This window comes from Chrysemys picta, chromosome 4, assembly GCF_011386835.1.
Source record: "Chrysemys picta bellii isolate R12L10 chromosome 4, ASM1138683v2, whole genome shotgun sequence".
NCBI classification, from domain to species: Eukaryota; Metazoa; Chordata; order Testudines; family Emydidae; genus Chrysemys; species Chrysemys picta.
This window is the reverse complement of record NC_088794.1, coordinates 25619900-25647540: the sequence shown is the minus strand read 5'-3', so window position 1 is coordinate 25647540 and position 27641 is coordinate 25619900. Positions and strand designations below refer to the sequence as shown.

Genomic DNA, 27641 nt, shown 5'->3' with positions numbered 1-27641 from the left:
CAGGGCGGCTGCAGGAGCAGCCCATGAGAAATTTGATATCTTCCTGCTAGCATGTAAGACTCAGGAAAGGAAACTGGCTGTGAAGGCAAAAGTGAAACTGACAGAGCACAGAGTGTCTATTTTGTCTTTACTAACTTTCTGCCACAGTCTCCTGGAGCACTGCTATGAATTCTGCAAGCCAAAGAACATCAGACAGCAGCGAGTCTTTGAGGCGCCTAGCCCAATGGGACTCTAATCTCGGCTCTTTATAGACAGGTATAGAGAGCAGGTCCTTCTCCTCAAAAGCTGACAATCTAACCAGTCAGCTTACAAACAGAGAGAAGAGGACACAACAAAAGCCATGTACATGGCTGGGGTGGCCTAGCGCGTGCCTCCAGGGCACCATGACTTAAGATGGATGGGGGCTGGTGGAGATTTGCTAAAATCCGAGGCCAGAATCTGCCTCTTACAAGGTGCAGTATCACCAGACCCAGGTGTTCAAAAATCACGAGTCAGGTGCCCAAAAATTCATGAGCTGGCACTAAGAAATGCAGAAATCTCAGCAAAGACACCAGAAATGAAACATATGTTATTCCTGGCCATAGAGGAGAGACAGGACTTGGCTGTAATCAGTGCTTGAAATGGTAGGCAAAACAATTAAAAAAAAGAGGGGGGTCTCATCACCAGCAATTAATTCTGCTCCCCAACCCCCAAACCAGTTCTATCCCCCCGAGTTTTACCCCTCCCGCAATCAATTTTGCCTTCACATCTGTTCTGCCCCAAGCCTCACCTCTGCCCTGCCTGATTGGGGGAGAACTCTGCTTGCCTCCTGCAGTAACCCTGATGCTCTTCCCCAGGAGGTGGGGAAGTGGGGAAAGCAGCCAATCAGAAGGGGATTCTCCCCACCGCCCCAGTGAGCCTGAAATGTGCGCCCATCTTTGAAATTTTATTTGTTGGATCTGTGCCCCTTCATGACCCAGCACACTTTACTCACTGTCTGTAACAGATAACAACGGGATTCCTGCCTGAGATAGGCCTCACTGTTTGCTCTGGTGCTTCAGCTCCCAGACTGACTGACAACCTGTACTTTCTAGTGCCACCAAACATTGTCTCCCTAAGCCCTAGCCTGGGGTAGGCAATCGTAGGAGGAATTGAGGACTCCACCTTATAAAAACCCACGGAGTGGGGGGGGGTATGACAATAGGTAGACATAGATATGAGAGAGAGGGAGAGAGATAGGACTGTATGGTCATATGAAGATAGATAGCAGGGGTTTAGATAGATAGATTAGATAGAAAGATAGAGGGGATAGATAGATCGTAGCAGGAGTGTAGATAGATAGATAGAGGGGGTGTATGGGGATAGATAGATCGTAGCAGGGGTGTAGATAGATAGATAGATACACAGTAGGATTAGGGGGAGAGCAGCCCAAGGTTTGCTTAATTCACTTCTTCGCAGAAAGAGCCGGGTGAGAATGGAGGAGGAGGAAGATGACCCCTGAAAGCGATGTTGGAAGGAAGACTTGCAGGAGGCCGGGGGGTCACCTCAGGACAGGGGGTCCCAGAGAAGGGCAGGATGAAGTAACCTTGGGGTGGGGTAACCGAGCGAAGGGTTCAGGGTCACGTGAACTCTGCCCATGCCGCAGCAGAGCTGCAGGGGAGCGTGGCACATGGGTGGGGCTGGGTGCCCCCATGTGCAAGGCCTCCTGACAGTGCTCAGCTGTCCCCGCAGAGACCCCAGGCCAGGAGTGGACGATGAGACCCGGGGCCTTTGGCCGGGTGGCTTTGTCCTTTGGGGGAGTGGGGCTTTGGTGCCCGCCCGTTTTGTGGAGGCTGGTGAGGCTGCTCACAGAGCTGGGGCAAAACAGTGGTGGTGTCTCTAGAGAGGCCTCCCCCAGCCTCAGTGCTGTGGTCAATGGGAGAGGAAAGAGACACTGCCCCTTTAAAAGGCCACAGGCAGGGAATGAGACACTGCCCCTTTAAGACATCCCCGGCGCTGTTTCTTTAACGGCAAGAGCGGGGCCGCTAGACGTATCGCGCCTGCGCATCGGCTTTTTCTGGCCCCGCGGATGGGAGGGGCGGACTTGTGGGATGACGTCATGTACGTGTTCCGTGACGGCGAAGCGTGCGTATCGAGGGGCGGGGGCTCGGAGCCGGAGCGGGGTCCGCGCGGGGCCTCCCTGGCGGTGGGAGTCTCCGCGCCGCGCACCATGTTCCGCTACCAGGTGAGGGGCCACCCGGGCTGCGACCTTTGACCTCTGACCCCAGTCCCTGGGTCACTTCTCCCCCCTTCCAGAGCCCCAACTTCCTCCTCAGTCACGGGGGGGGCTGGCGGGCGCGGGGGGGGGGCACGAGGTTCTGGCGGGGCTCGGGCTGGTGGGGTGTATCTGGGGAGGTACGGGCCGGACGGGGGTCTTTGTGGGAGGCACCGGGTGGGATATGTCTTAAGGGGAGATGGGGCCGGGGTGTGTGTCTGGGGGATACGGAGTTCTGGGGGGATATGGGCCAGGGTGTGTTTCGGGTGGCCTAGGGCTCGCGGGGGCACAGGGTTTTGGAGGCTTGGGCTGTGGGTGTGTCTGGGGGGACTCGAGCTGTGGGTGTGTCTGGGGGGGTGCAAGGTTCTGGGGAGCACGGGCTGGGAGGGTGTCTGGGGGTGCAGAGTTCGGGGGGCATGAGCAGGGGGAGTGTGGGGAGGACATGGGGTTCTGGGGGGCGTGTGCTGAGGTGTGTGTTGTGGGGGGGGATATGCTGGGGAAGGTATAGACTGGCAGGTGTATGTCGAGGGGAAGGGATTCAGGGTGTGTGTCTGGGGGGTGCATGAGCTGGGTGTGTTGGGGGCATGGAGTTCTGGGATGTCTCTGGGAGGCATGGGGTGGGAGGTATCTTTGGGGGAGAATGGGCTGGAGGGTCTCTGTAGGGAGGGGTGTGCAGGAGGCATGACTTAGGGAGGGGTTTCGTTGTGGGGGTGATGGGCTACAGGTCGAGAGGAGCCTCTATTGCAGGGTGCATGGTTGGGTACGTGACAATGTGGGTTGTATGTGTGTGGAGAGGGTAAGGGGATGCCAAGGGCATGGGTCAGAAAGGGATGTGGAGTAGGGAGTTCTCTCTCTCTGGGGCTAGGGACTATGGGTCTGTGGGATGCTTGTCCAAGGGGGAGGCCCTCCCACCTTGGAGTGGGGGTGAGTGTTTGAGAAGGTCACACTCTGAGTGCCCAGGAGACCTCCCTGTGCGGGAGCTGTTTGGCAATGGAGGCTGTTTCAGAGGGGCAGAGCTAGGTATGTATTTAGCAGGCTGGCGCTTGGAATGCTTGGCTAAGGTGACTGCTTGATATATAGGCTCTGCAGGCTCGGGCAGGGGGGCACACGCAGGGTACAGATATTGTGGGCTGGAGTAGGGGCTCTGAAGGTAAATGTACAGGGTGTGGGCTGGGGCATCTCTCAGAAGGGGGCAGCATGTCAGACAGGCTGGGGCTGCCTCTATGAGATGGGACTGCACAGAGTGTGGGCTGGCGTCGAAGACTCTGTGCTATAGGCTGGGGATGCCATGTGGGGTATGGGCCAGAGCACATCCCAGAGTTGGGCTGTGGTGTCTTTCTTAGGGAGGTAGATATAGGATATAGAGGGGACTTGTCTCTCCGAGCAGGAACTACTGGGATACAGGCCCAGGGGCAGCCTTTCTGAGTATAGTGTGCATGTGGGGTATGTGTGCCTCAGAACTATATTCAGATGGCTACTCTGGATATGGGTGCACCAGGTTGGGATCAGAAGTTGGTTTGGGAGGATGCCCAGGATGTTGGCCCATCAGATTGAGCTTGATGATGATTGATTCTATTCTGTCACATGCTATGTTATCTGAAGAGCTATGTGCCTGGCTGGTGGGGCCCTGAGAGTGGAACAGCTTGAGGGAAAACGTGATTGAATGGATGGTATGGGGTAGTAAGTGCCTGCTGGCCATTATGGGTTTGGGAACTGGGGCTAGGGGCACACCTTGTTTCTTACCCAGCTGGCTTGGGTGGGGAAGGCATTTGAGTGGACATGCTTGGTCCATGCCCGGAGGCATGGGTACGTGTGTCATAGTTGTAGGGTGTATTTGTTGCATGGTGTATGTAGAATGCCATGTTTGAGGAGGGTACATGGGAGGACTATGGGGGTGTGCTTGGTCTGTCATGGGTGGGTGGGGGAGGAAGGTTCTTTCTATCCCTTGTATTTATGTGGCTCCCCTCACTATCACAATCTTTAGTGTATTTATCCTTGCAGCACCCATGTGAGGCAGGGCTGTGCTATTATCCCCTTTACATAGATGGTGAACAGGCCCTGAGAGACTAAGTGACTTGCCCAAGATGTCACAGTAGCAGAGCAGGGAAATTGATCTCAGACTGGCCCCCTAACCACTGGACTATTGTCCTTCCCCTCCTGCTGTGAGAGGAGGTGTGCTTGAAATGGGATGTTTATCTCGGGGGTGGTATTGCCTCATTTAAGGAGGCATGCTTAGTAAAGAGGGTGTGTGTAATGGGTATGTGGGAGGGGAGTGATGCCTTACCTGTGGGGATGCACTTAGTCCATGCTTGGGCAGAGGTACCTTGTCTGATGGTCATGGGTGCAGTTTGGATGTGTGGGGGTGTCTTGGGACACGCTTGCTGTGGGGTGCCTTGTCTGAGGAGTTACGTTTTGTGTGTGCTGGAGGTGATGTGTCGCTTTTTCCTCCGAAGGGCCACATTTGTGATGTGCTGGTATAGGGAAACGAGAAATCTCCAAGAAAGGATTCAGACAGACTCGGTGCCCCAGCTTTGGGCACAAGGTGGCTGAGGGGAGCCCACTTTGGTGATGCCGGTAGGGCAAATAAAACTGTGGCATATCTGGAGGCCTGCTCATTTTTGTTCTCTCTTTGCTCTTTTCCAAGTCCCTGGAGGACTGTCCTCTGGATGAAGATGCCTTTCAGACCCTGGGTGAGGAGGATGAAGATATCGACCAGTTCAATGATGACACGTTTGGAGCCGGTGCTGTTGGTGAGAGCTGCATCTCCCATTCACTTCCCCTTCCTCGTCTCTGCCCCCAGCTCTCCTCTGGGGAATGCCATATCTGGATGGAAATCCCCTCAGTCCTGCCCTTAACCACCCCACCCCTGCAGCTCCAATTCTGGGTTGCTCCACCCATAGCTCTGCTGATGTCCCTCAGTCCTGAGCCCCAGCTTTCCCTGCTGTTCCAGTCCATTGCTGCCTGGGAGGTGTAATTGGCTGTGGAATAAATGAGTGGCACTAAGGTGCCAGCCTCGCTTCCTTTCTGTGGTTCCTTTGCAGATGATGACTGGCAGGAGGCACATGAACGGCTTGCAGAACTGGAAGACAAGCCTGCGACAGCTAGAGAGCTGGAAGATGGGGCGGTCAGTGATGAGATGGACCTGCTGGGGCACCATGAGGAGAACCTGGCCGAGAGGCTGAGCAAGCTGGTCATTGAGAACGAGTTGGAAGATCCAGCCATCATGCAGGCTGTGCAAACCCAGCCTCCAATGCAGGTGAGTGCAGTATTAGTGGGGGAGGAGCCTGGCTGCATGGAATGGATGGAAAGACAGGCGAGCCCTCTCCATGGTAACTCATCATACTCTTTTACAGCAGCCAGGAGGCCTCAACTCCAGCATCTGGGATGGATCCGCAGTTCTGAGGCGCATCCGAGGACCACTTCTCACTCAGGTACCGTGTCTTGTCTCGTTACTAATCCTGCAAAGGGAGCTCAGAGGCTTTCAGGGGAGACATTTTCCTCCCACCTCAGGAATCCCTTTCCTGTGCAGAGCAGAAGCTTTTGCCATCTCCAGGAGCATAAGATTTGCCAGTTCTGTGTCCTCTTGCACTGGATCAGGCCACTAGCACTTTTTGTCTGGTGTCCTGCTTCCTGTTGCTCGGATGAAGCTGTTGCCCGGGGGTGCTGGTTATGAATGCATCAGAGAAAGTTTCAGTTTTCCATAATGTACTTAGCTTATTGTATTGCACCCCATGCCAGGTGGGCGATTCCTTCTTGACTTTTGTGAAAGCCAGCTTAGACCCTGAAGTATGAAGAGCCATTTTGCTCTGTAAAGTGACTCTAAGATAGTATTGTGGAGGGTGGGCCAGCACTTACTTCTTGTTGACTCTAGATCAAACATGATCTATTCATGAGAAATAGTCTTTTAGCTGCCAGCTCCGCCAATTTCCTCTTGGATCTGCGAGCCAAGCTGGGTTGTTTCCTGCTTGTGTATTATCCCCAATAACCCTGCCCCGTTTGAGAGATGTTACAGGAGTAGTTAAGTTGATGTGAACTACTCAAGATAAAGATTCTGCCATCACAACTTAGCTAAGAATGCTGATCCTTGAACCAGAATAGAGTCCAACTAATTCTTCTGCATCTAGGCTGGCTCTGCAGGGCTAGTAGGGCTAAAAAGTAGCAAAAATATGTATACTACCATGAAAGGCAGCAGATGGAACAATAATACATACCATACAGCTCTGTTCTCCCTGAGTCTCTCAGCACTTTGCAGAGCTTTCTAGTGACAGATGTGGTGACAGAGGTTGTGACTTGTTCTTTGCTTTGCAGTGAATCCGTGGCAGAATCTCAGATAGAACTCAGTCACCTGACTTCCAGCCTAGGGTTTCATACTCTAGGCCGATTAGATCATAGCTGCAGGTGACACATTGAAGCTCCCCAGAGAGCATTTGCTTTCCTGACCATCTTCCCCCTGTTTCTCATTAGGCAGATTTCCTTGCTCTAGCTGTGCCTCTGTTCTCACCGAGCCCCACTGGCAAGCTGGTAAACTACACACAATTCAAAGTAGCTAACCACTAGCTGTGTTTTCCCCTTCTCCTGTGTGCAGGAGATGCCCTCGGTGTCTGTGCTGGAATATGCTATGCCTCAGAGACCCCTGCAGGGCCAGGAGGATGAGCGGGACCTCTCGGAGCGGGCACTGCCCAGGCGCTCGTCCTCCCCAGTCATTGGGAGCCCCCCTGTCAGGGCTGTCCCCATCGGCACCCCACCAAAGCAGGCTGCCGTGCCCAACTTCAACCAGCAGGTACCTCTGCCCTTCACACTTCTCTGGCAGGAGCTGGATCTGGTCACCATTGTTTCAGGAAAAGGTGGTGTTTCCAGGAAGGAGCAGGGTAGAAATGAGAAAGGGAGGCCCCCAGAAGGTGAAGACCCTGAAATTTTTAGGACAGCTTAAGGAAGCCTGCCACTAGTTTTTTGCCACCACACAATCTTTAGAGCAGCAACACAGCTGAGTGCGTGCCTGGATGCTGATAGGTGGAGAAGAGAGATTAATGGTAGGATGAGTAGGCTTGTTCTCTTAGCCGCTCTGTCCTTTAGGTGCCACAACTGTGCCCGGAGCCTGCATGATCCTCCTTCATATGCCGCTCTCACATGCCAGCAATTGGCAGACAGGGAGGGACATAGCATTGCTGTTCGAAACCAGATGCTATCTGGCCAGAGTCTCCTCTGGAAGAAACAGTCTGAAGATGCTGATGCTGCTGTGTGTACTGGGGGTTCCCCCTCTACCACAAGATGAGGAATTGGGGGAGGTGGAGGGGCTCTACATATGGCACATTGCAGGCTGGTTTGCATTCTGCTCCGTGAGTGAGCCCTGGGTGACAACTCTGTGGGAGGAGCTGCCTGGCAGATGTTGGCAAGGAAAGGGGAAGCTAGTTTCTAGGACTAAGATCAGTTCCCTTGTTTTGGTTTCTCCCTCCTGATAGATCCTGTGTCCAAAGCCTGTTCACATCCGGGCCCCGATGCAACAGCGTTATCCTTCCCCCTACGGCGAGAGGATGTCCCCAAACCAGCTCTGCAATGTCCCGGTATGGAGTGTCTCATGCTCTGTGTATTCCCAGCCTGACCCATCACTCTCTAGGTCCCCTGCCCCGCCCCTTCTATCATCCTTAAAGTCCATTCTCCATCAACTTCACCCCTGGGCCTCTCACTCTCTCAGTAATCCTGAAGTCCTTTCCCATAACCATCACACTTGTCCTCTGATCCCTCCTATAATGTTATTCCCTTCCACAGATCCAGGCTTCTGTGTCTATACTAACTTTTTCTTAAAGGGGAATCATCTTGTGTTTAATGTTCTGACTTCCATTTGTCAGCTAGAGATCTCAGCACCTCTTTCCCTTTCCCTGTTCCCCTCAGGTCCGGGTGTATCCCACGTGCTGGAAGCTCATGTGCCTATCTCTTGGCCTCTCTGTTACTTATCTGGGTGTAACTGTGGTCTCTCGTTTTCTCTCTGATCCGAGTGTATCTGGAGCATGCACCTGCTGAATGTCCATGTTGGGTTGATTGGTTCTTTGTTTAGAATTAGTGTTTCCTTTTTGCTCTTCCGTTTTCTTTCCCCAGAACTCTTCCCTCCTGGGCCACCCGTTCCCTCCCAGCGTCACTCCCGTTTTCACCCACCTTCAGAGAGCGCAGCTTCTAGGAGGAGCACAGGTAAAGCTCTGACTATTCCCTCTTGTTCTCCGTCTTTCCTCAACAGCACCTTGTGTGTGCTGCGTTGTCCTCTGGTGTCTGTGTCCTCTGTTCTGCCTTTGCATGGCTGTCTCTGTGCTGCTCCTTCTCAGACAGTTGCTGGTGGTTCCCATTGCCTGCTCCCCCGGATGACTAGAGCTGTGCCACTCAGTCTTGTCTGTCCCACTCTCTCTGTCATAGTGGTAACGTTTGTGGTGGTCTCTCTCTCCCCTCCCCCCATCTCTGCAGGCTGGACGAATGTCTCCTAGCCAGTTTGCTCGTGTCTCTGGACTCGTTGGCAGCCCCCTCACATCCATGAACCCCAAGTTGCTTCAAGGCAGAGTTGGGCAGATGATGTCTCCAGCCAGTGGGTTCCGTGCCTTTTTTGGGGCGCCACCACCTTCCGCGCCACCCCCATCCCAGCAGCAGCAGCACCCCCCATGTCCTGGGTCCCACTTGCAGAACCTAAGGTACGACACTTATCCTCTGTCTCCCATCATTGAGCTCACTGCACCGAGTTTGAGAGTCTCTGTTGACTTTCTCTGGAGATGAGACCTGAGGTTACAACTCTCTTCTCTAGGCCTCACCCGCAGATGTTCAGACCAGATACAACTCACCTTCACCCGCAGCATCGGCGGCTCTTACATCAGAGACAGCAGCAGAACAGGAAGTGAGTACTGGAATCATCTGTGTCTGGGTGGTGGGGGGTAATGAACTCCACTGCGGGATGAGAAGATTCACCTGGGTTCTAGTGCCAGAGAAGGAGGATCTCACTCACTCACGCACACGTGCGCGCACACACACACCCCGCCCCCGGGGGTCTCCTAGGAGTTCATGCTCCCCACAGTTGGGCGTGGCCTCTCAAGAGCCATCCTGCAGTGCAAGCTGTTATCCATGTCTCTTCTCCACTGTGCCCTTTCTGTATCTTCTGAATTTTTATGGGTCCTCCCACCAGCCAGCACCGGAGTTTGAATGGCTCAGCAGGGGACCGAGCTGGCCACCGGAGCAGCCAGCAGGAGCAGCTGCGGAAGGACCCCTATGCCAATCTCATGTTGCAGCGGGAAAAGGACTGGGTATCAAAGATCCAGATGATGCAGTTGCAAAGCACTGACCCTTACCTGGATGACTTCTACTATCAGGTAAATGCTTTGCACTCACTAATAGAGCCATCCTGACCTAGCTTCCACCTAGGGATGAGCTTGGCTGTCCCAGTGGCTACTGGCCTACTGTGCTAATCCCCTGTCTGCAGTACCTGCACCCCCAGATAAGTGACTGCTGGGAGGGTGGCTGCAGCTGAGCTCCCAGTATGATGCTGTTAGCTGGCTCTGTAACTGTGCTTCAACACTCACCCTTCACTCCTTACACCTGTGTCACTACACTGTCTACATCCACTCAGGCTGGCTTGTCAGCCCCACCAGCTGCTGGACTCTGTGTGTGATGGCCCATTGGTTCTTGGGACCAAGCTGCCCACGGTTTCTCTGTGCTGGGATCCTAACCTCCACCTCCTCCTCCTCTTCCCTTTTGTCTCAGAATTACTTCCAGAAGCTGGAGAAAGTGTCAGCGGCAGAGGAGATGCACGGCGATGGCCCCAAGAAAGAACGTACTAAACTCATCACACCCCAGGTGGCCAAGTTAGAGCATGCCTACAAGCCAGGTAAATGTCCCCTCCCTCAAACCGCATCCTGGGCTGGGGAGAGGTAAGGGGTTCATGGACCAGCAGGGAATTGACAGACCTGTGGCGATGTATTGGTCGTCAAATAGCATCTCATTCCCTAGCTGTACTCTTCTTTTAATGGTGGAGGATAGTTACCTGTCCTGGGGCAGGGGGTAGAAGAACCGCTGTAGACTCGCTCTGGAGAGGGCTGGCGTTAGGGACAGCTGCAGGGATTACTTGGGGAGGGCAGGGAGAGATCAGGGTTCTCTGGGGCATTGGTGCGGAGGCAGGGTGAAGCTGGAGTTTGCGTGTAAGATTTCTCTGGGGTGGATAGAGGAGCAGAGGCTTGGGGTGATGACTCCATCTACATTGCTATTCCTTTGTCCTTGCAGTGCAGTTTGAGGGCTCGCTGGGGAAGCTCACAGTCTCCAGTGTAAATAACCCCCGGAAAATGATTGATGCGGTGGTGACCTCCCGCAGCGAGGACGATGTAAGTAACAGCAGACGTGGCTGCCGTGCACAGGCTGGGCCCTTTCTTTCCACCCGGGGTTCGGTCCTCCTCTCTCTTCGCTCACTCCACTCCCCATCCTCTCCCTTCTGACACTGCTTTTTGTTCCGTGCTCCACCTGGGCCCGCCTCGCTCTCTTTCCCTAGGAGACGAAGGAGAAGCAGGTTCGAGACAAGAGACGTCAGACCCTCGTCACCATTGAGAAGGTAAGTGTGAGATGAGACCCCCACACACCACCACCCTTTGCTCCGCAGCAAGAGTGAACCAGGCCAGTGCTCCAGGGGAGCTGCCAACCCAAGTGCAGCGGCTGCCCCTTGGGGATGGGGACATGTGTCCCCAGTAAGCCACACCCCCCCTTCCCAGACCCCTGTGCTGAGCCTGGCGTGCTCCTTACTCTCCAGGCACTGCCTTACTTCTTGCTCTAATCGAAGCTCATAACAAACCATGGAAACGCCTTCCCTCTTTGTTGCCTGCTTCAGTAGCCAGGCCGAGGAGAGAATGATGGCTTCTCTAGGCTGGGGCTGAGGCACGCTGACAGCTTGCTGCCGCCCATGCTGTACCCACTCTGGGGATCGACAGCACTCTCTCTACAGGGCTTGCTGATCCAGCAGCACACTCTGGTTCTGAGTCTGCTCGGAAGGCAGTGGCTTCCTGTCCTGACTAGCTGTGGGGGATAGCAGGGGTTCCTGTGGCCGGCTCTGATCCGGCTGCTTGTCATGCAGACGTACAGTCTCCTCCTGGATGTGGAGGACTACGAGAGGCGCTACCTCCTGAGCCTGGAGGGGGAGCGGCCGGCCCTGATGGAGGAGAGAAAGCAGAAGATCTGTGACATGTATGACAATCTGAGGGGGAAAACACCCGGCCAAGAGAGGTGAGGAACGTGAGTCTGCTACAGTGCTCTTGGTGCTGCAAAGATGTGTGCCACCCCCAGCCTCGTCTCCCCACCCATGTGTAGAGAAGGGAGAGGACTGTGGAATTCTTCCCTCATTTGCTTCGGGATGGGGTGAACGTTTGTAGTCCATTCCCATACCCACATGTGGGGGGCAGCCCCCTTTCTAGTAACAGGCTCAGTGAAACAGCAAGGGAACTCTCCAACTGAAGGGGGGCAGCACCCAAAGGAAAGATGGAGTAGGAAGAGGCCGAGGCACTGGCGGGGGCTCTTGCCCAGTACTGCCTGGAGTGAGGCCTCTTCACCAGTTCATATGCAGGGCAGGGTCTCTTCCAGGAAACATGGGAGAAACCAGGCAGGGAACCGAGAGGGCCTGAGCTGAGGAGGAAAGTGTGACCAGGGCAGCCCCAGGAAGGATTTTATTGCCACCCTCATCCCTCATGTTCACAGGCCCTGTGGGGCCTGCACCTTTAGTCCTTGGAGATAATCAGCAAAGATTTTGTTGTGCAGAGAAGGTAGACATGTATTTCATGGGCATGGTGGGGTGATGCTGCACGGACCCTGGGTACAAGGAGGTGGAGTGGGGGGCAGTGCTGCACAGGCCCTGGGGGTAGTGTGGGGGGCAGTGCTGCACAGGCCCTGGTTGCAAGGCGGGGGGCGGTGCTGCACTGGGCCAGAGGTGCAAGGGGGTGTGGGGAGTGATGCTGCACTGGCCCTGGGTGCAAGGGGGGTGGGGGCAGTGCTGCATGGGCCAGAGATACAGGGCGGAGGTGGTGGTGCTGCACGGGCACTGGATGCAGGGGGTGGGGGCAGTGCTGCATGGGCCTGGGCTGGGTGATTCTCTTCTCATGCCTTCCCTCTCCCTTCCAAAAAACAAAAAGTTGACTTCTGCCCAAGCCTAGAAAACTTCAACCCTGTAAATGAGGAGGAGCTAACACTTGTGGGGAGGGTTCAGCATGGAAACTGTTATGTGACTTTAGCTAGAGCTGTCATTGTTGCCCCCATTATAATAAACTACTAAAAGGAAGCTTGAAGGCATGAAGCAGCATTGTGTGATTTATTTTTTCCCCCCATGTGCTTCTCTTCAGGCCAGATCAGCTATGCTTTTGGGAAGGTATTCTTTCTGGCTGGGGAGAGGTCACAAATGCAGGCCCATGTTACAGGGACGTGGGGTCTCCTGTGAGTCCCTTGCATACACCCACTGTCAACTAAGGGGTCATTCCTATATCTGGCTAATGACAGTCCAAACCTTCTCCTCTTGTCAGGCCAAGTGATGACCACTTTGTGCAAATCATGTGTATCCGGAAAGGGAAGCGTATGGTTGCCCGGATCCTGCCTTTTCTGTCCATGGAGCAAGCGGCTGACATACTCATGGCAACAGCCAGAAATCTGCCCTTCCTGATCAAGAAGGATGCTCAGGATGAGGTAACCAAGGAGGCTGTGGCAAAAAGAACTTCCATTCAGGTTGTTGGTACGAGTTGTCTGTTTGCATCTTGGAGGCAGCGTTGTCCAACGGTCAGAGCAGGGGACTGAGAATCCGAACTCATGCCTTCACTCTCTGGCTCACTGTGTGAGCATGGGGGAAGTTGCTTTGCATATCTGCAACTCCATGAATGGGGGTAATAACTGACTGGTCTCTACGAAGTATTCCTGGCTTCATATGGGTTTGTAAGGATTCTATATTTAATGTTTGGGAAAATGCTTTGAGATCCTTGGACAGGATGGTCCAGTTAGATATGCAGATGTCCATTGTGTGCCCATTTTCATCACACACTTAACTCTCCCAGAAATTCTCCCTCTAGATTGAAACTGGCCATGATTGCCCAAAGGTAGAAAGTGAAAGCTTGAGGAAAGTCCCCAATTAGCCTATTTCTTTCCCTACTTTCATAGGCAATGTCAATACTAGAAACATTACAGCAACATAGCTGTGGTGTCGTTACTGTAGTGTAGACGCTTATTATGGCAACAGAATGGGTTCTTCTATCGCTGTAGTTAATCAGCGAGAACTGAGCGGTGGGAACTGGGTTAATGGAAGAATTCTTCCATTAACCTAGCAGCGCCTATGACAGGGCTTAGGTTGGTTTATCAATGTCACACATGGCATGAAATTTTTCACAGCCCTGAGCAATGTACAGTAACTGCTCACTTAACATTGTCCCGGTTAACGTTGTTTCGTTGTTACGTTGCTGATCTATTAGGGAACAAGCTCTTTAAAGTTGCGCAATGCTCCCTTATAACATCGTTTGGCAGCTGCCTGCTTTGTCCACTGCTTGCAGGATTCTCTGGAAGAGCAGCCCCTCCTTGTGGGGATTAGAACTAAGGGGGGCCAGCAGTGCCCCCCATCAGCTCCCCTAAATTCCCTGTAAGGTATGTGGCTTGGCAGCTGCCCAGCAGTAGTTCAGCTGTCCCTCCCCACACTGCTGTGCTGCTCCTGACTTGCCCTCTGCTTTGGAGCTGCTCCCGGGAGCTTCCTGCTTGCTGGGGGAGGGGAGGAGAGAGGTGCTGATTTCAGGATGTCTCCCTTCTCCTGCCCCCCATGCTCTGTACTCCCCCTCCACAAAGCGGAGGAGAGGGACAGAAAGGAGGGAGCTGGCTGGAAGCTGTTGCTTCCTGTCTGAACTGGCTGATCTGCTTAAAAGGGCAATGTACTTGAAGTGGTGTCAGCGTACTTAAAGGGGCAATGCACGTCTCTCTCTCACTCATGCACGCACCCCCCAGCACTTTGGAAAGTCAGCATATGTGCAGCTGTGCATGTGTTGTCAGGAGGAGGGAGTGGTGCGCTCCAGCTGGATAGCATGGGCTCATCATCATGTTCAGTTTTTGCAGGGAAGTGTTTGCAACTACTGCCTTGCATCTATTGTGTTTCCTCCCTCCTGCCTCAGTACATGCTGCCTTGCAGAGTGTGAGGCTACATTAACAGCAGCGTATTAACCCTTGAGGGCTCAGCTGAGTGCTGATTCATCATTTAGCAGCAAGGCATTCCCTGGGAAATATTCCACCCTCTTACTCCACCACCTCAACCAAGCTTCACAATCCTTCATTGCTGTGTACAATATTAAACTGTTTAAAATTGTTTAAATCTTGTACTGTATATGTATATAATGTCTTTTGTCTGGCAAAAAAAAATTCCCTGGAACCTAAACCCCCCCCCCCCCCCCCCATTTATATTAATTCTTATGGGGAAATTGGATTCGCTTAACATCGTTTCACATAAAATCGCATTTTTCAGGAACATGACTACAACATTAACTGAGGAGTTAACTGTAGTTAAACTGATCTAACTTTGAAGTATAGACCAACCCTAATAACTATTTACGTCTTCTTGCTTTAAAGGAGATTGTGGGGGAAGGAGAAGTGGACTAATTTCCTTCGTTGCTGCTTGAAAGACTGACTATTATGTGTTTTACAGTAGCAATATATTAGGTTTGTCTATCCTGTCTTTTCCTGGAAAACTCTATGGACTACTAGAGAGCTAGTCGGGTTATGACATAACTGGAAGGTCTTTTGGGCAGCAATCATCCTGTTTTATGTTTATACATCTCCTAGCACAATGACCTCTGTGCTACCATGATACAGATAATAATCCTCAGTATCAAGGAACAGGGAAATAATTTTTGTTAAACTGAGCATTTTGTTTTAATTAATACAAAATAATTGAGAGAGAGAAGTTTGTGAAAGACTCAACACTTGCGTTTCTTCAACTGAGGAATGAGAGCACTCCCACTTCAGTTTTGTCTCTAAGGAGACATCTAGCAGAAACAGGAAAGACCAGTATTTCTAAGGTAAAAAGATGAGCTGGAAAAAAAATTAAAAAAAAAAAAACAAGAAGGCTTTCAGACCTTCTTCAGACTTTTTTTTAAAATAAGCAAAAAAGGCATTATTCCAATCTTCCTTTTCTTTTAAAATACAGTTTAAAATGGAGAAATTCTCAAAAACGGCTGAACTTAAAAGGTCAAAGCTTTTTCCACCCTCTGAAGAAGTGTCAGCTGTTTTATGGGACACATGGAAAGTAATGGAGTTGAGAGATTGAAAATTCACTTCTGCTTATGCAAAGTTCACAGTTTGATCTTGGAGTTGTTGTTTATGTGGCTATGAAGGAGAGTAAATACATAATATCACTTGATACCCTTCCTGAGGGGCTAGAGGGAGTCTCAGTTTCCAGGTACCTGATCAAAAGCCTATGGAATTAATAATAGTACAGGGCTTTTAATAAAATAATAGAGACCAGAGTGAAATCACTAGTGAGGCCATTTGTTTGTTTTTTGCTGATTTTTTTTTTTTAAGGGAAATGAAATGCAAAGACCTCAAACTTTAACCTCAATGTTGCATTTACAACTCAAACGTCAGGAACTATCAAAAAAACAGGTCTTGGAGTAATGTTAGCCGCGCTGCACATGAGGTGCATTTCAGAGTGCTAGCAGGATCAGGTATTGAGGGCACGTGCTGTGCTGTAACCTGCTGAAAGATTCAGAGGCCGGGCTTCAGTGCAAAGAACAGGGATCAGGAAAGAATTCTGGTTCAGATAAAATAAGAATCCTCCCTGGACATTCACCCAAACCCATACTGAACCAACCCTTTTTCTGGGGCTGCCTCAGAACAATACGTCAGCAACAAGTGGAATGAGGGAATGTAGCATGACTCCGTTTGTATTGCAGCAGCACGTAGAAGCCTTTGGTGTGATTGGGGTCCTATTGTTCTGGGTGCTGCACAAACACATAGACAGTCCCTGGCTTCAAATGGTGACAATCTCCATAGACAAGATCGTGCGGGAGAACTTAATAATGTGTAGCCACCCCGTCTCATCCTGGAGGTGATGCTGTCACTTCATTCCACGCAGGCAAACTTTTCTCTCTCCCGTTTTGTTAACCATCTCCACTCTGTCTCACCTAGATAACTGGATTTACTCAAAAAGGGAACGCCCTTGAGAGCCCTTGCCCTGCTCACCAATAGGAAATAATACCTGGATTCAGTCCTGTGGCCCCTCCTGGAGCCTGGGGAGCTCCCTGCCTAGTCAGCTGTCTGTGACTGATGTTGGTCTTCTCTCCCTCAGGTGCTGCTGTGCCTGTTGAGGCCCTTCTCTCTCGTTCTCTATCATCTTCCGTCGGGGACAGTCACCAGCCTTCTGCAGCAGCTAGCGAACCTACCTCAGAGCGTCACGGCGCCAGCACCTGCCAACCTGCACCTCGCAGCTGTGCTCCAGAACAAGGTGCCTATGCCTGAGCTATTGCTGAGCACTGTGAGAGGCTGGAGCATCTGCATATTCATTCCCTTCACTGCTGGGAACCAATTTGGGTATACACACATCTGGTACCCTCAGAGCGTGGGAGATGCTAGAGACACTTCCCCTTCCTTGATTCTCTCCTTTCTATTTTTAACTGGAGGGTCCCCTCATTAGTCCAGACACCCTCAACCCAATAGGAGAGCGAGAGAGCTGGTCCCCTTCTCCACCTAGGAGGTGTGAAACTCCCTAAATGTGATTCCTGAACCCAGAGACAAGCCAACAACTCATTGAGAGGCTGCCCTTTCTGATCAGCAGTTTCCTTGGCAGGAGAGGTAGCGCTGAGCTAACTGGCACTGGAGTCTCCTGCATTGAATTGCAGCAACAGGGGTGGATGAGCAAGGAGCTAAAGGAGTGGGACTGACTTGGGGAAGGGGAGTAAAATCTTCCTGCAGAGCACTTCCACTATTTCCCCTCTCCTTGCACTGCACAGCCAGCTGTAGGATGGGTAGCTTTAAATGCATATCAGAGTGAAAGACACCTTAGAAGTACCACCAGTTGGATGTGCAGATAATAGGAATCTTTCTCCTTGTGCATCTCTTTCTCAGTGTAGGGTCTGTTTCCCTGGTCTTCACTGCTTTTGCTTTAATGGTAGATAAGGCTGTCTAACGCTCCTGGGGCCTGCGACATATCAGTTACTTTCTTCAGGATTCATTTGGATCCAGAGGAGAATTAATGTAAAGCATGAATCCTAGAATTATATAATTATATTTATATTTTTTATATATATACTGCCCCAGAACAGCACAAAGGGTGCTGGGCAGGCTTGGGAGCAGTGTGCTGTTCTGGGCAGTACGCTGCAAAGGTGGAACAGCGCTATGGGAATTGTACAGTCGCTGCATTGAATTACAATCTTTGATGAATCTGGGATAGGCTACTTCTGGGCAGGGGAAGTTTCTGCTTTGATTAAACCCGGCACAGCAGAGGAACCAGAAAAGTATAATGGGGCTATTACAGACAGATGGGAAACCAAGGAGCACATGTCCAGAAAGCTGAAGGGAAAGAGAAGACATGTTGTAGTTGTAGCAAAGCAACACCTCACGTTTCCAATCCTGCCCAGTGTCGCTCTTGCACAGTCTCAGGCTAAGCATGTTAGGTAGATGGTTTGCGTCTTAATCTGATTCTTTTCCTCTTTGTTGTTACTAAGTCTTGTATCTAGGGGTCCTGGTCTATGACTAGGGCTCCCAGGTGCTGTGGTAATACAAATAATAAATTAGACTGTTGGCCTCTGAAAACAGTGCCTGTGCTGGAGTAGACCTGGCTGCAGTCAGAATGGGCACGGGGAAAGGCAGAGGCCAGAAAAGGGGAAGTGAAGGCTCCAAACTCAGGAGTAGGAAATGTGGTGGTATAGCAGCACCAGGAAGAGAGAAGAGTCTTCCTGCTGTGGGTCAGGCCCAGAGTCGTCCCCTCCTCCACGCGCATGCTGTCTTACTTCTTCTCTCTCTCTGCAGTTTGGCCTGTCCCTGCTGTACTTGGTCCTGAGTCGTGGGGAGGAATTGCAGAATTCCAATGCTGGTACGGAGCTAATGCAGGACAACCAGTGGTGAGTCCCAGCTGCATCCCTTAGCTGCGTCCCCGCTTTGAGGACAATGCATGTTGACCAGTGGTGAGTAGAGCATACCCTGGATCAGGGTAAATGCTGAGTAATATGGCCTCCTGACAGCAGATGGGGCTTGGTCTAGTAGTCAGAGCATAGGATTAGGAATTGGAACAGAACCCACAACTCCCCAGCCAGAGGAGGGATCACCCTGTGAGCTGACAGCCTGCTACAGTAATTCCAGGCTTCTTATTGGTGTCTCGCTGACGGGGGGGTCTGTTACTTACAAAGCTCCTGTGCATCCAGGAACTGATATTCAGTGGTTCTCTCTGGGCCTGCTTTGGAGGTACAGTTGTGGAGGAGGTGAGCCCCACTGAAGGAGTCTAACTTCCTCCTAGGAAGGGGGACACTTCCTGGTTGCCAGGGGAACATTCTGCACTGGAGTCCAGAGAGCCACAGAGGCACCACAGTGACGATGCATAGTTTTGCTGAATGCAGTCTCTGGCTGAATCATGGGACTCCAAATGGCTGAAAAGGATTTAAGATTATAGAGGGAAAACAACTGAACATGAGCTTCTAGTATGATGAAGGAGCAAAACGGGTAAATATGATCCTTGGATATAGAAACAGCAGGGAGGTGATTTTTCCATCTGTATATGGCATTGGTGAGACTGATAGTGGAACACTTTCTGCTCTTCTGATATCCACATTTGTAAAAAGGATGTTGAAAAATTGGAGAGAGTGCTGAGAAGAACTACAAAGGGCTGGAGAAAATGCCTGTTAGTGAGACACTTGAGTTCAATCTGCTTACTTCAATCCAAAAAAGTTCAAGAGACGACTTGATTACAGTGTATCCACACCTTCATGGAGAGAAGATAGTGGGTGCTACAGGAGTCTGTCATCTAAGGCAGAATAAGAACCTGTGGCTGGATGTTAAAGCCAGAAAAATTCAACTTAAGGCACAATTTTTAACAATGCAGGTGATTAATCAGTGGAACAGATGATCCAGGGAAGTGGTGGATTCTCCACCTCTTGATGTCTGTCTTCAAATCAAGATGGGAGGCCTTTCTGAAAGTTGCTTTAGTCAAACACAAGTTAGTGAGCTCAGTATAGGGGTAACTGGGTGACATTCTTTGGTTTTTGTTATGTGGGAAGTCAGACTAGACGATCTCCTGGCCCTTCTGGCTGGTCAATTGTTAAGGCACTGGGTGTGGCCAAAGTGGTGACCAATCTGGACTCAGATGATTCCCAGAGTTCTTCAGAGTCTGACTGTTGAGCCATTATTAATTAGCTGACTTCTTATAGGCTATCCCAGCTGTCTCTGGGAACTGAACCGTGGCCTGCATACCCTATTGCAGGGGTGGCCAACCTGTGGCTCTGGAACCACTTGCGGCTCTTCAGAAGTTAATATGCGGCTCCTTGTATAGGCACCGATGCTGGGGCTGGAGCTACAGGCGCCAACTTTCCAATGGGCCAGGGGGTGCTCACTGCTCAACCTCTGGTTCTGCCACAGGCCCTGCCCCCACTCCACCCCTTCCTGCCCCCTCCCTGAGCCTGCCATGCCCTCACTCCTTCCCCTCCCCCCAGAGCCTCCTGCACGCCACAAAACAGCTGATCGGGAGGCGCTGGGAGCAGTGGGGTGGACCTGATGGGGGGCTGCTGACATATTACTGTGGCTCTTTGGCAATGTACATTGGTAAATTCTGGCTCCTTCTCAGGCTCAGGTTGGCCACCCCTGCCCTACTGGATCCTCACATGGAGCCTGACTGAGTGATTCCTACCTCTCAAACGGTCTCCCAGTGGCATTTCAGCCAAGTTGATGGAGGCTTTTTGAGCCTTTTCCAGTAGGAACCATTGCTTATGGTTTCACTAGCACATGATGGTGCTTATTGACACTTACCCTCTTTCACTTTTTGTTTGGCTTTGGTTTCATTAGTGACTGGGGGGGGGGGGGGGGAAGTTTCTCATAGGACTGGCTGCACCTCTGCCCCTTTCTGGTCTCTCTGAGTGCACCCCTCAGCTGTCAGGCCTCGTGCCTTTACCTGTCTCGGGGTGGAATTTCACCCTTCTCCCACGCTTAGACCAGCCCCTGGGCTATAGCACACTGTGTATCCACTGTGCTTACCCAGCGGGTCCAGCTGATTTGGACACTTGCGGTTTCTTGTCTTGGGGGCATCTGACCAGAGGTGAATAAACGGACCATAGAGCCTTCTTAAGCCAAAGTTAACAGGAGCAAATTTTAACAGGAGGAACAAAGCTTGCAGTAATTACATCGCTTGTGTGCATCTACACTTTGCTACTTGTGTTGGCGGTGCACGTCCTCACCAGGAGTGCTTGCATTGACTTGCCACCCCACAGTTCATTGTAAGCAAGGCAGTGTCTACACTGATGCTGTCAACCTAGCTACATTCATATTGACCCCATGCTGCTCATGGAGGTGGAGTTATTAAGTTGTTATAGTGGGCAAGTTATGTTGGCGGGAGCAAAATTTTAGTGTGGACACTTAGAGTTAGGTCAACATAAGGTGCCTTGTGTCAACCTCACTCTGTAGTGTAGACCACGGCTTAGTCTGGTTCCCCTGAGCAACTTTCCCTCCTTCCCTCTTATCCTTCTTGAGGGAATCCCTTTCTGAATAGCTACAGTCCTTTTGATCTCCCATGTGCATGGGCCTCTTCCTGGTCATGATATTGTCACTTAATGACCCTCAATTGTTTGCAGAGGAATGGCTTATCTGGAGCCATTCTGTTTCCCTCCTGCTTGTTTTGCCTTGCATTCTCTATTAAACTACACCAATATAGTCATATAGCAAACACCCAATACCCAATTAGGCTATCAGTAGAACTCCCATTCCTGTGCCTCTGTCATAGATTCATAGATTATAGGACTGGAAGGGACCTCGAGAGGTCATCGAGTCCAGTCCCCTGCCCGCATGGCAGGACCAAATACTGTCTAGACCATCCACCTTGACCACTAAATCCTGCTTGGGGCTGATGCAGGGAAGTTCTGTCATTTCGCCACCTGCTCACACCTTCGTCTGTGTCCTTCTCCTTGGCAGGACAGAGCTGATGTCCATGACAACCCGAGAGCTTCTGCGGATCCCCGAAGCAGCGCTGGCAAAGCCAGTATCCACCCCTTCTAATCTGCTGTCCCTTTTTTCTCGCTATGTTGATCAGCAGAAGCTGAACGTGCTGGAGACAAAGTTGCAGTAAGTCCCTGTTTCTCGTCTGGTTTAGTGCTATGTTTGCTGTCCTGCTTCCCTTGTGTAATAACAGGGAGGGGGGCAGGGAGTTGAGCAAGTGAGGAACGGGGAGTCAGGGTCTGTTGTCAGGAGCTGGGTGGAGGTCAGAGATGCTTGGGGGTGGGGAGGAAGGAGTATAGCTGGGGAAGAGGTGGCCAGGAGATACGTAGAGTTAGAAGGGTGTGGAGGGAGAGATTCAGGCATTCAGCCCCACTCTCCACAGTTAAACCATCAGGGGTTTTAGGAGAGCAGAAAAGTGGGAATTGCCAGTACTGAACAGGCAGTAATGAAGACAAGTGAACTCAGTGCCGTTAGATGAGGCTTGAATGTCTGCATGTGCTCCAGCCAAGGGGGGGACACCGATCTCCATCACACCCTAGTACTGCGGCTATTTAACTTCCTTGTTCTCGTTTCTTCTGCCCTGCCAGGTTAGTGCAGGGGATACGGTAGGAGGTCTTGACGGGTCCTCAATGCCGGCTGCCATCCTTGCCGCCGCCACCAGAGGATTGCAGTGGAGGAGGGGAGGCAGTTGCTCCCCTGAAACAAAGCCTTGTGGGATTTTTCTCTTGGATATCTGGCATGGGAGACCTCTTTTGCTCTGTGAACTTGGTTGGGTGTGTGTTTGGTTTCTCCTGCCACCCTTCGCTGCTAGGTTGCAATTCGGCATGTCCTTGCTGCGTTCCCATTTCCCTCTGCATCTTCACAACAGCTGCTGCTTTCTCCCGCCACAGCCCCTGTCTTCCCCCCGCCACTACCACATTCAGGCTACTGAGAGACTGGTGAGGAACCCACCCTCTCCTCCTTCCTGCCCCCTGTCAATGCAGAATCCAGATAGCTAGGAAGACAGCTAGTTGTGGGAAGAATCCCCATGCGCTCTGGAAGGTGGAGTTGGGGGCCTAGAGAGACATCTGCTGCCCAATGTCTCCTAAATGTTTAGGAGGGTGTGACTTTTAGAGGATTGGCCCTCTGACCCTGTTTCTTTCTTCAATCTTTGCTCATTGGCTAAGACATGAGAATCTGTTGGCTCCCCGCTCTCTCATCCAAGCACTGAGTTTTCGTCCCACCCCTCATACTGCACAGGGTGGGCTTTCCTGTTCCAGCTCGGCATGGGCTTCTCGTTCTTTCTGAAGTTGCACAAACTGGGCTCCCCTCTGTCACCCATCCTAATCCCATGACACAGGGAACACACACCTTTGCACACTTGCCTCGTCTTCCTGAGAATCGTTTTGCATCTCTCTCTCTCTCTCTCTCTCTCTCTCTCTCTCTCTCTCTCACACCTGCCCCTTGGTTCAGGCCCATGCTGTCAAGAGCCCTCCAAGACAATAACCAAGGGGCCTGGCTTTGATCCCTAGTGGGGGATCAAATCTGCTAATCTGAATGAGTTTTCCATACCCAACCACTGCTAGATCCTGCTGTTTTGCTCCTTTTGGAATGTGGTGGGGTTTTTAATCTTTCTTTGCTTTTAACGACAAAAAATATTTGCACATGTAGGTATTCTACAACCAGTAAACTCCTCCCTATTATTAACCAGCTGCCCCTCCTCCTAAATCAGCTGCTTTCTCCTAATCCCTCTCTCCCCAAAGTATTTTCCCCTCCAACCACAACCACCTCCCCCTAACTCCTCTACACACACACACCACCACCACCACCACCACCACCACCACCATCCATTTCCCTCACAACCGATCAAGTGGACCGTTCCTTTATTATATTATTCTTTTTTTGTGCTTCCCTCCCTCCCCATTTTTGGTTCTAATGAAAATAAGTTTCTAAATTTACATTTTTATAGGGTATTGTAAATAAAAATGAATTGTATACTTGCGGGAGAGTAGAGTGCTTCCTTCCACTTGGTGGTCTTGTGCCTCTTTGAGCTCTCTCCATCATCCCAAAGTGCCTTCCAGACAGGATATCAGCAAATATCTTACCTCTAAAGCCTGAGGTGCAGAAAAGATTTTGATAGAGGGCTCTTTAATTTAGTGATCAAAAGTATAGCAGTAGCCAAGATCTGGCACTTGAAGCTAGACATTTTCTGACTGGAAATAAAAACTTGTGCCTCAAAAATGAGGGTAATCGGCCATTGGAATCACTAGCCAAGGGCTGTGGGGGAATTCTCCATCTCTTTGTTGAAGCAGAATTGGACATCTTCCTAAAGAACCCAGAGCTTCTAGTTCAACCAAACATTGGCTCAGTGCAGGAATTGCCAGGTGCCATTCTCTGGCCAAACTATGCAGGAGGGCAGACTAGATGATCATAATGGTCCTTTGTTATGCTCTGTCTTGATCAGTCTCGGGAGTGGAGTGGGGGAGCTGTTTAACAGGGTATGGCACCACTACTGAAAGTTATGGCAGGATGTTAAGAACATCTGCACTGGAAATTGCAGGACTTGTAAAATCAATAAAAAGAACAGGAGTACTTGTGGCACCTTAGAGACTAACAAATTTATTAGAGAATAAGCTTTCATGGGCTACAGTCCACTTCTTCGGATGCACCCGAAGAAGTGGGCTGTAGCCCACGAAAGCTTATGCTCTAATAAATTTGTTAGTCTCTAAGGTGCCACAAGTACTCCTGTTCTTTTTGCGGATACAGACTAACACAGCTGCTACTCTGAAACCTGTAAAATCAATGTAAATCTTCAAGGCGGAACCTGGCCAGGACCCCACTGTTTCCATCTTGTGAACTTGCCAACTTTTGTGAAAAGTGCCAGGGATGTTTTAACAACCAAGAACTCTGCACTTCTGTTTCATTTCTCATTTGAAAAAGGGGATGTGTGGGCTCTTGCTACTGGTTCAGAGGGAATAATATGTCCTGAATCATCAACACTGCTACCTTTAATAGCAGCCAGCTTAACCTTTGAGGTCTCCCATCTATGTGCTGACAATCCTTTTTAGCAGGTGCAGTTAGGCACTCTCCCCTCTTCCTGTAGCTGAAGTGGAATGGCTGGATGATGAAGTTGTTCCTAATGGAATCTCAGCGCAAGCATCAATTACCTACCAAAGGCGCAGCCTGAGAAAGTGCCAGTGCTGATCTGTTCAGCACCCAGAGCTACATGTATAATCAGATCTCAGCTAAGCTGCCATTTGTGCATGATACTGGTACATACTGGCATAGCAAGAGCTGAAACGATCACATCACTGGGGACAGGTGGCACTGCCACCCTGCATTGTTGAGTATGTCAGCTGCTGTGTACTGAACCACTTGGAGTGGTTTCTTTCCAGGGGTGTGTAGTCTCCTGGGCAGCTGTAGATGGAAGCAGCCTTTTCTCGAGGCCAGGATTAGCCACAAGGACTCCAGGTGAATAAGGAGGCAATGGCTCATTTTAGCAATCCAGCAGCAAGCTGCCTTCAATGGAGAGTGATGCTATTGAAATAGAGAGAGACCCCAAGTTAAGAAAATCCACATTATACTTGGAGTGACTGCTCATGCTGGTGCTAGAAATGGGTAGTCTCAGGAGATACCACGGCTCCTTCCTACAATCAAAAAGAAGTGAAGTCCAGGGAGCATAGCAAGGCAACTGACTCCCAGTCTGAGGATGCCAGGTCCAAGGATCCATGGATGCAAGATGTTTTGTTAGAGGAAAATATTAATGTTGCAACATGTGTGATATTTGTAATAGTTGTCGCAAAGGAATTCTAGTATAGGCTGGATAGGTGATGTATTTCAGTTTCAAATGATGCAATAACTTGTATTCAAACATTTCTTAATGTCCCCTATTGAATATCCACCATTTTTGAATATCAATGTGTAAAGGCATGTTTTAAAACATACTTTAATTCCCTTTAATTAAAATACAGGCAGACTGTTAACAATACAGAGTGGGGTTAGAGGGCTGGGAGTTCTTTGTTTGAAAAAAGGCAGCAAGGATCAGTATGGGAACCACTGCTCTAGGAAGTGATGGTTGGGCTTTGGAAAAAGCCCTTCGCTCCTCTAGACCGTGGGCCTGAGAAGGAGGCAGATGGGGTGGCAAAAGGAGATAGACACCAATCCTAACCTAGGGGAGATGGAAGGAGAGAAGGTTTTTTTGGGAGAGGATTCTCATGAGTGTCTGGCTGCTGCTGTGTCCCCTGGAAGGAGACAAAGAAGGAATAGCAACATTGAGAAGGGAGGCCAGGAGATGTCCAAGAGCTGTCACTAGCAAAAGAAGCCAGAAAGAAGAAGGGTGGCTATTTGTTTCTAGAGGAGATGAGAACCAGTTATTTGAACCCTGACACGATGGCTTTCAATCAAAAATGTTATCAGTGGCAGTGGTGTTACTGCAGCCTTGGAAAGGAGGATCCAGGCTTCAGACAGTGCCGCCAAAGAAGGATTGTTCCTCCTCTAGACCTCACCCCAATTCACATTAAGGCTGGTCAAGCCTTGACAATGGGCCTAGTCTGGCTGAGAACCCAATGCAACCTCAAGATAGAGCCAACTGGGAGGTGGGGGTGGGATGTCTAGCCTCATCTGGGCCCAGCCTATCAAACTAAGGGGGATTCAAATTCAACCAGGGAGCTTACCCTAGCAGCAACAATTTCCATCTCCATTCCAGTGGGGCAGGGTAATAAAAGCTACATGTAGTAAAGCATAATATCAAATGTGCACAGATGGGAAGATGCTTTAAATAAATACTTATTCTATACATCTAATTAAAATGAGGCAATGCAGCCTTTGAGAGTATCTGCTGCTACCCCAGCGGCTCACAAAGAAAAGCACAATTCTAAAAGTGAGCAAGGTAATGAGAGCATCCAGTGTATGTAATTAATTAGGCAATCACCTCGTTATTGGCTTGGCCTAAGATCCTCAAAGGTACTGAGGTGCCTAACTCCCACTGATTTCAGTGGGTGTGAGATGCCTAAATACCTGGCAGGAGCTGGGCCTCTCTTACTCAGTAACAACTCAGAGTTGCTGCAGATCAAGTGGTGATTGTCTGAAGAAATCAAGGTGCACTTTAAAGATGCAATGTCAATATGTACAATACACCAAATCCTTCATTATTTTGTTAACAATGCCGTGATCTGGTATCCGCATCATCTAACCACACACAATTCTCTTCTGCTGTTTCTAATCCCATCTTCTCAGCTGAGAGTGTGTGATGTCAGAGCCTGCATGGCATCTGATTGGGAGGGGGCTTCATGGTATATTTGGGGTTTGATCTTAAAGGAGGCTTGGAAGGATAAGATTTTTATCAGGAAATGTCAGTAAACATTGATTTCACTGTTACACAGACAAACTGATGAAACATTACCATCAATAATAATCAAAATGTACAGAGAGGCAAAGTAAGCAAAATGCTGCTTGAGAACTTCTTAGTGTGTGATTTAAGGATATTTACTTTGTATATGTTGACATGTGATGCTGACTTTCTCTGTGATCTTGGGCAAGTCTCTGTGCCTCAGTTCCCAATATGCAAAAAACAGAGATAATAGCACTGTCCTACCTCTCGGGGCTGTTTGCAGGAGAAATACATTAAAGATTTTGAGGTGCTTTGATAAAAAGCCCTATATCATTATTTTCTGCATCCCATCTAAAATAATTAATGGAAATATCCCATCTCCTAGAACTGGAAGGGACCTTGAAAGGTCATCAAGTCCAGCCCCCTGCCTTCACTAGCAGGACTAAGTACTGATTTTGCCCCAGATCCCCAAATGGCCCCCTCAAGGATTGAATTCACAACCCTGGGTTTAGCAGGCCAATGCTCAAACCACTGAGCTATCCCTCCCCCCATTAATCATTGTCCAATCCTGACTGGGTGGTAAGGTGAAGCGTTACATGACAGTGGTGCATTTGCCATCTTTTCCACACAATTATGCATTTCCCCCCCTCATTGCTCTTCAGTGGACAGTCTTTTCTCACTGCTGATAGGGAAATCCTTATCTTGAACTTCCTCATATTTTGGTCGTGACAAGCAGAATATACCCTCATGTCATGCTCTCTTTTCCTGGCCCTGCATGTCTCCTACTTTCCACCTCTAATTTATGGTCAGCAGTTTGGCCAGGGTCTGTGTGGATTTCCCCTGATGTGGAACAGCTTGGTGGGACAAATCCATGCAGGGTTGGGGGAGCAGCCTGGCTTTAATCCACTCTTATGCCATCCTTTTCAGATGGCGGTTTAGGAGCCTGGGTGTCTG

General features: G+C 50.4%; 1 protein-coding gene across 9 annotated transcripts; it reads left to right on the top strand.

The window, feature by feature from the left end:
- Positions 1 to 2047: 2047 nt before the first annotated feature.
- Positions 2048 to 23358, top strand: PATL1 (PAT1 homolog 1, processing body mRNA decay factor). 9 transcript variants are annotated; one of them, XR_006176345.2, is made up of 19 exons: positions 2048 to 2203; positions 4878 to 4983; positions 5275 to 5489; positions 5587 to 5664; positions 6819 to 7013; positions 7693 to 7794; positions 8327 to 8416; positions 8684 to 8904; positions 9015 to 9104; positions 9390 to 9573; positions 9965 to 10088; positions 10481 to 10578; positions 10743 to 10802; positions 11319 to 11467; positions 12751 to 12910; positions 16536 to 16691; positions 18215 to 18306; positions 18699 to 18901; positions 21356 to 21496. XR_006176345.2 is itself a non-coding variant. In XM_005280541.4 (19 exons), exons 1-19 carry the CDS (start codon positions 2048 to 2050, stop codon positions 21986 to 21988), a joined length of 2445 nt encoding a protein of 814 aa, XP_005280598.3. In that variant the 3' UTR covers positions 21989 to 23358. The 9 variants fall into 9 exon arrangements, 8 of the variants coding, with proteins under 8 accessions (XP_005280598.3, XP_008176555.3, XP_042714077.2 ...); XM_005280541.4 differs by lacking the exon at positions 18699 to 18901 and adding an exon at positions 21967 to 23358 and having other exon boundaries at positions 5590 to 5664; positions 21356 to 21505; XM_008178333.4 differs by lacking the exon at positions 18699 to 18901 and adding an exon at positions 21967 to 23358 and having other exon boundaries at positions 21356 to 21505.
- The last annotated feature ends 4283 nt before the right edge of the window (positions 23359 to 27641 follow it).

Excerpts from the sequence above, each read along its gene's own strand:
- PATL1 (XM_008178333.4), top strand. The coding sequence starts at position 2,048 with ATGGGAGGGGCGGACTTGTGGGATGACGTCATGTACGTGTTCCGTGAC. Across the intron at positions 7,795-8,326 it reads ACCAGCTCTGCAATGTCCCG|AACTCTTCCCTCCTGGGCCA; the intron begins GTATGGAGTGTC and ends TTCTTTCCCCAG. Across the intron at positions 21,506-21,966 it reads GTGCTGGAGACAAAGTTGCA|GTTAGTGCAGGGGATACGGT; the intron begins GTAAGTCCCTGT and ends CTGCCCTGCCAG.